Source organism: Tamandua tetradactyla, chromosome 14 (assembly GCF_023851605.1).
Source record: "Tamandua tetradactyla isolate mTamTet1 chromosome 14, mTamTet1.pri, whole genome shotgun sequence".
Taxonomy (NCBI): domain Eukaryota; kingdom Metazoa; phylum Chordata; class Mammalia; order Pilosa; family Myrmecophagidae; genus Tamandua; species Tamandua tetradactyla.
In genome coordinates, this window is record NC_135340.1 from 66,921,074 (window position 1) to 66,931,586 (window position 10,513).

At 36.1% G+C, this 10,513-nt stretch overlaps 1 protein-coding gene across 5 annotated transcripts in view; it reads left to right on the plus strand.

The window, feature by feature from the left end:
* MAPK6 (mitogen-activated protein kinase 6) overlaps positions 1–10,306 on the plus strand; it is a 50,097-nt gene extending 39,791 nt beyond the window's left edge. For all 5 annotated transcript variants that reach the window (XM_077127908.1, XM_077127910.1, XM_077127909.1 and 2 more), the window contains one exon: positions 1,662–10,306. In XM_077127908.1, the coding sequence (XP_076984023.1) occupies positions 1,662–2,760 (1,099 nt within the window). In that variant the 3' untranslated portion in view covers positions 2,761–10,306. The remainder of the gene's footprint in view (positions 1–1,661) is intronic.
* The last annotated feature ends 207 nt before the right edge of the window (positions 10,307–10,513 follow it).

The following is a 10,513-nucleotide window of genomic DNA, read 5'->3' on the forward strand; positions in this document are numbered from 1 at the left end:
AATGAAGTATGGTATAATCAAATTTATTTTAAAATTAATATGTGACAGTACAGAAGCCTTAAAAATTAATAAACCTCTTTGGGTTTCTGGCAATCTTATATCTTTGAATAGCCTTTATGCAATTTAAATATTTAGTAAAATAGTTACTAAATAATTAATGGGAAAGTTAAATATACTTTGAAACATTTTCAAAGTTATTGAGGCATGTTTAATTAATAAAATTATAAGGTCCTTTAAATGTGAGGGTTTGAAGGTTGGAAAACAAACTTTTTAAACTTGATTTTATCAATATCACCAAAACTGTAAGATACTGAATGACAAGATTTAACTTTATTCAGTAAGGTATATCTATAGTGTCTCATATGACCTAACTATATAGGAATAATCTAAGTTATTTGTGACTCATGGTATGTGCTGTAATTCAAATCTGTTTTCCTAAAGGCATGAAATTAGTTTTGGGATGGTCAGCGTAGGGTTGCTTTTTTCTTTTTTGGGGGGTGGGGGGGGTCTGAGGTGCATGGTCCAGGCATTGAACCCGGGTCTCTTGCATGGGAAGGTGAGCATTCTACCACAGAGCAGCATAGGTTTTGTATCAGGGATTTTTCTGGTTTGAAGGTTAATTATCAAAAAATGGATAATATTGTAATAAAGAATTTCTACTTTCAGTCCCCTTTTTAGGATTTCTTAATTTTCTGGGGAAAGTTTAGATATAATTCTGCTTTACAGTGGTGGTGTAGGTAGCATATAACAATGAGCCAGTATTATTTAAATTCTTCAGATAATCTTGATGTACAGCCAGATTTGGGACCAATAATCTTAAACTTCTCTTTTGAAAAAAAGATGTCAAAGATTAGTTGTTAACTAATAATTTACAAGTAGTTACTGTTGAAATTATTTTATTCATTGCTGTTTTTATCCTAAAATACTGAGTTTTATTTGTAAATACTGTTATTTACAAAATGTTTACTCTGCAGCCAGTATAATCTACCAACCCATTTTCACACATACCCCCCCCCCATCTTCTAACCTCTACATTTTCTCTTATACTTAAGTCATCTAACCTGTTTTCTGTCTTCCCTGTCCCCCAATTTTGTCTCTTTCTCTCATTCTGCCTCTACTTGGGCAGGGTATGGTCAACTTGCTGTGATGTGACACTGAGAGGACACTACTTTCAATAGCATGTATTTTATCTGTTCATGCTGATAAATTCCCGCAAGCCTTCCTTCCTCTCTTGCCTGGTTTACTTTATTACCAGTAGGATGAAAATTTCTAAGATACTTGAGGTTAGAGATTTGCATTTTGTATCCATAAAGTGTTTTTTTGCTGCATGAAAACATGTTGGAATTGAATTGCAGCGACGCCAGTTGCCCAGATATTTATCTGCAGTTGTATTTGAGGTGGGTGAAAAATATTGGGACTAAGTGTGAAATAATTGGTTTAAGGAAGGAGAATTTGGAGTTCCTCACGAAATTATATACTTCATTGGCAGTTACTACATACTGTGTGTATTGCACTTAGTAAGAGTATAAGTTCTGGGAAAGTGCATGACTTACACTGCTGTTGTCCTCTTAGAGTCTCATCACAGTGCTTTCACATAGAAGGCAGCTGAGTTTAATAATGAAATCATTCCCATGGATTAACACTGTTTTCTTATTTTTCAGGTACCATGATTGTCAGTTTTCAGAGCATGATTGGCCTATACATAACAACTTTGATATTGAGGAAGTTCAACTTGACCCAAGAGCTCTGTCTGATGTCACTGATGAAGAAGTAGTACAAGTTGATCCTCGAAAATATTTGGATGGAGATCGTGAAAAGTATCTGGAGGATCCTGCTTTTGATACCAGTTACTCTACTGAGCCTTGTTGGCAGTACCAAGATCATCATGAAAACAAATATTGTGATCTGGAGTGTAGCCATACTTGTAACTACAAAATGAGGTCATCATCATATTTAGATAACTTAGTTTGGAGAGAGAGTGAAGTTAATCATTATTATGAACCCAAGCTTATTATAGATCTTTCCAATTGGAAAGAACAAAGCAAAGAAAAATCAGATAAGAAAGGCAAGTCAAAATGTGAAAGGAATGGATTGGTTAAAGCTCAGATAGCTCTAGAGGAAGCATCACAGCAACTGGCTGAAAAAGAAAGGGAAAAGAATCAGGGATTTGACTTTGATTCCTTTATTGCAGGAACTATTCAACTTAGTTCACAACATGAGCCTACTGATGTTGTTGATAAATTAAATGACTTGAATAGCTCAGTGTCCCAATTAGAATTGAAAAGTTTGATATCAAAGTCAGTAAGCCGAGAAAAAGAGGAAAAAGGAATGGCCAATTTGGCTCAATTAGAAGCCTTGTACCAGTCTTCTTGGGATAGCCAGTTTGTGAGTGGTGGGGAGGATTGTTTTCTCATAAGTCAGTTTTGTTGTGAGGTAAGGAAGGATGAACAGATTGACAAGGAAAACACTTACACCAGTTACTTGGACAGGTTCTTTAGCAGGAAAGAAGATGCTGAAATGCTAGAAACTGAGCCAGAGGATGGGAAGCTTGGAGAGAGAGGAAATGAGGAAGGATTTCTGAACAACAATGGGGAGTTCCTCTTTAACAAGCAGCTTGAATCCATAGGCATCCCACAGTTTCACAGTCCAGTTGGGTCACCACTTAAGTCAATACAGGCCACATTAACACCTTCTGCTATGAAATCTTCCCCTCAAATTCCTCATAAAACATACAGCAGCATTCTGAAACATCTAAACTAAAAACACTCAGCAGACATTTCTCTTTGTATTCTTCATGAAAGTGTTTTGTCTTTTTTATTACTAGTGTTTAAGTCATTTTTTACTTGAATCAGATGGTGTCATTTTAGTAAGGATTTCATTAGTTTTTGGTTTTTAAAACCCAGACTTATTTTCTACATGTGAGATAGTTTTCATTTTAACTGGCATGTCGTTTGCACACAAAGATTTTAAAAATAGAGCAAAATAATGCAATGCAGGCAGAGACAAAAGAAATGCACTAAGTAAAAACATTCTCTCCTAGAACAATGATCTGTTTTACAGGAAACAAATCTTGCCTTGAAATTTACACAGTGAGACTGTACATAATTGCATGAAAATATCTATTTTTTTCCTAAAACATTTTTTCATTCATGAGTATTTTCAAGTTTTTCATACTGTACACATTTCTTAAAACACATGATACCAGCAGCAACTGAAAATGAATGCCGAATTTGGTACACATGTGTTATCTACCTCAAGGTAACAAAAGTATGTGGCAAAACGTATACCACCCATAGTGCTTCACAATACGCACTTGTATTAGCCAGCGTTTATTATAGTAAACTATTCTCAAGATTCAGTCACTGTTTATAAATGTTCTGGTATGCATTCTTTATAGTGAAGTGTTAATACATCACATCTTATTTATTTTTAGCAAATCAGTATATTTTCTGTATTTAATTATATAGAAAGTTAACTTAGTTTTGAAATTTATTTACAAATACACTTTTTCCATTTGGCACTATGGTTTGTTGCCTACCTAGCTGAATATATAATGTCAGCTTATTCTAAGGTTGTCCACGTACTTAATTTACTTAAGTGTTCATTTTAAGTAAAGAGCTCACTGTGTATAGGAATTTGTATTTTGGAGGTGCTTGATCTATCTACAAAGAAAAATTAGGAATTACTTTATTATAAAATGCTCCTAGAAGTCTTAATTGTGTTTATTTTTTAAAACAAACTGTAATGTTAGACTTGTGTGCATGGAAGTAATTAAGGTACATCATTATTGTAGTTTAAAAGTTCATGATAAGACATTTTGTTTTTACTGTATGTTTTTACTGAATGATATATTTCCTGTCCCCCAAGGCAAGCATGAATAAAATTAGGTTAAATGTAGCATGTGACATCGCAGTCTCTTAGAAATTTGTTTCATCTATTTTATTTTATTGAATACTGTCTGTATCTTTGGTTATCCTGTTTAAAGAAAAAGGACAAATAAAACATGGCCAGCAAATATGGCTCCTGTTTCACTACTTAGATAATGAGAATTATCTGCTAGAATGAAAACTACAACCCAATTTTTACTTTCAGCATCTTTGAATTATGACTATACTTAAAATATGCTAGTCTAAAAGGCTTAAAAGAAAAAGTTTTGTCCTCACACAAAAATCTCTTGTTGGATGACTTACATATTAAGATGGAATAAGACTTGAGCATATTTCAAAACATATATAAAATGTACATGAAAGCTATGAAAAACTGCAGAGAAACCTTTTTAAATGCATCTGCTCTGCAAAACATCTTTTCTCTCCTCAAGAACTAACCCTATATCCTAACCAAATTAAAACCATTCTTCTCTTCACTTTTCTATTTGCCTTCTACCCCTCATTTCGTAATATCTCTGGTCTTCTACCTTCCCAACAACTTAATTTCGTCTGGAATCACAGAGCTCTAAAACATGCAAATATGTTTTGGATGAAAATCCAATTATAGATTGTGAATTTAAACATATACTCAGGTTACCTCAAAAAGGCAAGCAGATTCTGAAATGCAGTAATGAGATAATTGACTGGAAAAAGATAGAGCCCTTTTGCTAATCTAAACTTTGGAAATAAGGATCAGTTTAGGATCTAAGATGTCGTATTACCTGAGGGAAACCTAGGACTTATTTTCTTACTGAGAAGCTTATTCCTGGAATTCTACATTCATTGCCACCACTTTGGCAATTTCCTAATGGGTTTGACTGTTTCCATAATTTGACTTTTTAAAGCCATCAAGAAAGAATGCACATACTTTGAAACCCTTTAATACCCAGGCCATATATTAAGTTATAAAGTCAATTTCTAATAACTAGATAAATTTCCATTTCCTTTTGGGATCCAAATGTCTTTATATGGTAATAAAGATGATTTTTGTTTTTTTGGCATGGGCAGGCACTGGTCCCTGGCATGGCAGGTGAGAATTCTGCCACTGAGCCATAGTCTCACTGCCTGATTTGCTTTTAAATAAAAAAAATTTAGATTCTAAAATGGTAACCTGGGATAAAATTGGAGTGGCGCTAGGGGCAAAAGGCATTATCAGTTCTATGGGACAATGAGCTGCTAACACCTCAGTATGCATCTAAGTTTGTGTGTGTGGTTTAAAGCATTTGCCTTTTAAATGATTAATTCTGATTTGGAGGAATGTTCTAGCTGTCAAGCAGCTTTCAGACTTTTGGTGTGATCTGTGTCATTAGATTTGTCATATCTCTGAATTGGTAGACTGGTATCACAATTCTTAGAGCTATTTCTAGAGCTTATACAGATATAAGAATTAATTAAGAACCAGTACCCTTTACCCCACTTCTTTATAAATTTCAAGCATAAAGAAAAACTACATAGAATTATTTTTTTTTAAATGTATACACCACTCACTTTGTCAGTTTGTCTAACAATTCACATCAAATAAACACCTGAGGCTGCAAGTGAAACCTTCATATAATAACCCTCCCACACCTCATTTCCTTGTCTCTTCAGAGGTGGCCACTTGGCTTATCATTTCCATGCATAGTTTTATACTTTCACTATGATTTTGCCAAGATGTAATGCTATATTCGTATATTTTAAATCCCATGGCATACTGTTCCTATCTTTTTGCTATTTACTTTCATCACTCAACATGTCTCTGAAATTTAAATGTTGAAACATAGCGCTAATTCCATTTTATTTTCTATATTGTAACATCCACTTTTTAAATGACATTTAGGTTGTTTGCAAATTTTTGCTGCTACAAACAACTTTGCAGTGAGAATTCTTGTGAACAGGTGCAAGAGTATTTTGAGGTATATATCTAGAAGTAGCATTTGATGGATCACAGGGAATGCATATCTTCAAGTCTATGGGATGCTGTGTTACTGTCCAGAAATGACTGTACTGATTCACATTGCTGCTAGCAATGTATGGGAGAGCTCCTATGTATCCATATTCTTCTAAACAAAAAAACGAGTTTCTACCATTCAATTAATCCTACCAACCTTGTTTTGTTAGGTTTACCTTAACTACAGAAGGAATCGAAATTTCTAATGTCGAACAATAGGATGACAAAGTCATGACCTTACCTTAGAGATCCTTATGCAGCCACTAAAATGAAGATGAGTTACTCTTTTTTCTTATTTCCAATTGCTGTGTCACTGTCGCTTGGGAATATGTTTTTAAAAGTTAGTTTAAAAAACATACATAGAATTGCTTCATATAAAATTATTTAAAAGTACTGTTTTCCATCAGATGCTGTGGTGTGTATTATAAAATATAGCACATTTAGTTAGTGGGCTGGTTATCATGTTTGTAGACTGAGTGAATCAGTCAGCTCCTAATCTCAGCCTTTTCAGCTCCTGAGTAAATTCTTGAATTCAAAACCAATAGAGGGGTCTACCCTTGAATAGGTCTGTCATGTATAACATGTTGGCCAATTTTCTTTTTACCCTATATGCCTGTTTATTTTCAGACTGCTTATCATTTAGGTCCAGTATCTGATATTAAAAGCTTCTGGGTAGAGAAGAAAAAAGACTAAACTGGAAATTAGGAGATCTGAATTGTAGACCCAGTTTCACCACTGACTCATTCTATCACTTGGATATCACATCTCCATGGGCTAAGTTCCTTTGTCTAGAAGAAGTGTATTACTTGAGCCTGACAATACAGTCACCCAAGACAACTTCTGAACAGGATAGTGTCTTGTTGAATTCTAACAGCCATAATGATTAGCTCTTACCAGTATATGCTGCTTATAGAGCTTATTTCTACAATATCTATATTGGGTTCATCACTGTGCATTACTAGCAAATGGAGAATGAAATTTTATGTTTAATGCATCCTTACAAGTTGGCTGGTGGAACAAAAGATTGTTTACCTTTGAAAGAGCAGTATGAATTTGCCACGGTCTCTTCCTCATAGAGCCAGAGGCCATCTCTGAATGAGCCAAGTGAAGAGAAGGATATGTGACCTCTTCCCAAGGTTTCTTAAAGAATGAAGAGATGTTTGACAGAACACTATGTCAATTGCAATGCAGAGATCTGACAAACTCCACTGTTTATCTTTGATGCCCTGGTATAATGGAGTGGTGGTATTACAAAATGAGCTAAACAGAATACTTACTTTCATTAAATTGTCAGCATCTGCAATGCCTTGCTTAGCTCTAACAAACCATTTATAATTTATGTATAAACACATTTACATACATACACACATATACACGCTTCCTTGCCTAACTTTAAAACTAGGACAGAAGCCAGGTAATCTGGTGCTGCTGTAGTTAGGTGAGTGCAGATGCTGGTGCCAGAACTGAGATGTGAGTCTCCTGGGTCAAACTCCAGTCCAAGCCTGTTTTTTCATGCCCAGCTTTAACCACAAACTTAGATCCATGTCTGTAACCTTGGACTATGCTTCCACATGTACTTACAATTCTCACACCCACCCAATTTGAACCTCTGAGATGATTCCAGCTGCCTGCTGAGACATTGAACCTTTGCAGTATTACAATGTCAGATCCGACCTAAGCTTAAATCCACATTTTACAGCCTTGTGACCTTGTATAAGTTTTTTAACCTCTTGGAGCCTCCATGTCCTTATGTGTAAAATAGGGCTGATTCACAGGGTTGTTGTAAGGATTAAATGAGATACTGTACATAAAGACTTTTAGCATAATGCCTGGTACTTAATAAATTACCATTGCTACTATCCTGTTTAAATTGTCATCCATGCCTCCTAAGCTGAACGGAAACTCTGAACTCTGACCTTGACATTGCCTTCAGTATTGCATCCCCTTATCTAGATGTCTTAACTTCAGGCCTTAACAGATGACTTTCTATTCTAGCCACATTGCTCATCAGCTCTGCTCAATGCCTGGTTGCAGCTTTTGGTTCTTCCTCACCAGTCCTGACCCTTGCCCAAACCATTTCAGCATACGCAGCTCTCAGAATCCCTAAAGACTACTGAGTTTATGTCCTTTCTTGTGTTTGCTGTGAGCAATCTGTACCACTTTTTTTTCCCCTCCCTAGAACAAGCATCTTCATTTGGAAGCCAAACACCTTGGAATTACTTTTCACTCCTTTCTTTGATCACATTTACTGCATTAGTGATCCCTATGACAGTTTCTTAGAAGTCCACACGTCTCACCATCTCCACCATTTAACTGTTCAGTCCAACCCACCATCATGTATCTGTTGGAGTATAGCAGTAACCTCCTAACTGGTCTCCCTGCTACTATTCTTGCCCCCTACAATTTATTCATAGTACCACAACTGGAGTGATCCCTTTAAATCTAAGGCAAGCCATGTCACTCCTCTAGTCATTCAGAATCCAAATGGTTTTCCACCTCGGAATAAGAGTCAAAGTCTTTACCGAGGCCGACATGGCACCTCATGTTCTTCCCTTCTCACTCCCCACCAACAACTCATTCCTGAGCTGATGTGACTCACTCTGGCCCATACTTGTTCGCTCCTTAGGGCGTTTGCCTGCACTTCTCTCTGCCTGGAAAGCTCTGTGCTCAGAGTGCTGCATTAGTTTCTCCTTTGCTTCTTAGAAGACTGTGTTCAAATATCACCTTATCAGACTATGCCTGACCAGTAAACATAAAATAACACACATTCCATCACTCCTTATATCCCTGCCCTGCTTGATTTTTCTTTACAGCATTTACATTACCAGTATGTTACATCTTTATTTGTATATTTTCTCTCTGCACCACTTAGAATATAAGCTCCTAGAAGCAGGAACTTTCTTTTCTTACTTCTGTATCCCCAGCCCCTATGTGTTTGGCACATAGTAAGAATTCAGTATTTCAGTATTTGTTGAATAAATGAATGAAGGCATAAAGGAAACGTATTGCCACTGCAGTTTCCTAAATTCCTTCCAGATTGATGAGGCTCAGGGGAAGTAAAGATCTATTGATAGTTCTCAGTTCTGCTTATTAGTTTTGGAGGTTACAAATAAGGACGTGGAGGCTCCAAGAAGTTAATATTCATATTTCTCCAACTTTCTATAATTTGCAAGGGGGAGTCTGTATCTTTGGGTGTGACCTTCCAGAACCAGCAATCTTTAAGTTGCAGTCCTAAGCACAGTTAGAAATTCCCAGAAGATGTGGTCTGGTCCATCAGGTTTGTTATCCTTAATAGCAATGTTAAATATAGGTGCAATTTAGGTTAACGATTGTATTGCTCCTGAGTCAGCCTTATGACTGTTTTCCTGCTCTCCTTGTTGGAATGACTGTACCTGTCATTATTGCACAATATGTTCATGACCTAGTTAAGATGGTGCAAGGCAGTCTTTCTTAAAAAAAAAAAAAAAAAAACTACCTCTGCACTGTTCTGTAACCCTGTCAAATGAGCCAGGCCTAGATTACGTGCTGAGGATCTCTGGCAAGAGAAGCCTTCTCACGGTAGCCCTTGTAAAAAGGGAAAATTAATAAGGATTCATGGGTGAATGATGAAGCCCAAGAACTGGATCTCAAGAAGAACCAGAACCAGGCTGGAGGCCACTAACAGGCCAAGGAAGACTGTTTATCATCTCTGTTTCTCTTTGGACAGATTTCAGTTGGCTTCTTTCTTTCTTGACCACTGGGCTTCCCGATCCAAATGGCAGGTAGAAGATGGTTACTCATAGCTCCAACTTCTAATGTAACTGTTTCACCTAGACAGAATTCTTCTGTCTGTCCATCCTTCTGTTTCTCTCTCCTAATTCAAGGTTTCTCTGCATGGAAATCCTGTTGGTTCACCTCTAATTCAGTCACCTATAGCCAGGTGGCAAGGTTATATTGAGGAAACATGGCTGCTGGGAGTCAGCCCTTGTTGACTGGGAACAGAAGGCAGACAGGAAGGGCGCTGTGACTTGGCAGTCCCCAAATGGTAACATCTGGTATATAAGCTCTTTCTGTTATTTAGTCAGCTGTCAACTATTCTGTAGGGCAATGCCTCTTGTACTGGACCCACTGGGGTTCTCTAGGAATGAATTACAACAGCTTGTCTTTTGTTGGGTTCATTGGGATAATCTATCTTGAATTATATAGAACTTGATGCTTTTTAGAGCACACTTCTATACTTCATGTGAGTTTCACAATAAACCTGAGACGTCCACTAGAGAAGATATTATTCCTAGCTGAGATTATGGATACAGAAATAGAGAAAGTAAGAACTTTACCAAGTTTGGACAGTGGTGGAATCAAGTCTAAAATTCAGGCTACCCAATTCTTGGACAGTTGGGGTTTGTTTTTTTTTCAGTTTTCATAATATAAACAAATATGTACTTAACTGTCTGGTAGATGTCACACTTACCAACCAGAAATTCAATATTTCTTATTTTTGTTAAATTTTAAGTTATTGATTAGTAATATTTTATTTTAAAATCTGTATATATTTTAATTTTATGTCTATTACTTTGTAATTAATTATAATTCTTAAAATTGTATGTATTAAATATTTTATATACTTTATGTCTTTATGCATTATCACAGTTGTAAAATTTATAATTTACCAACCTAT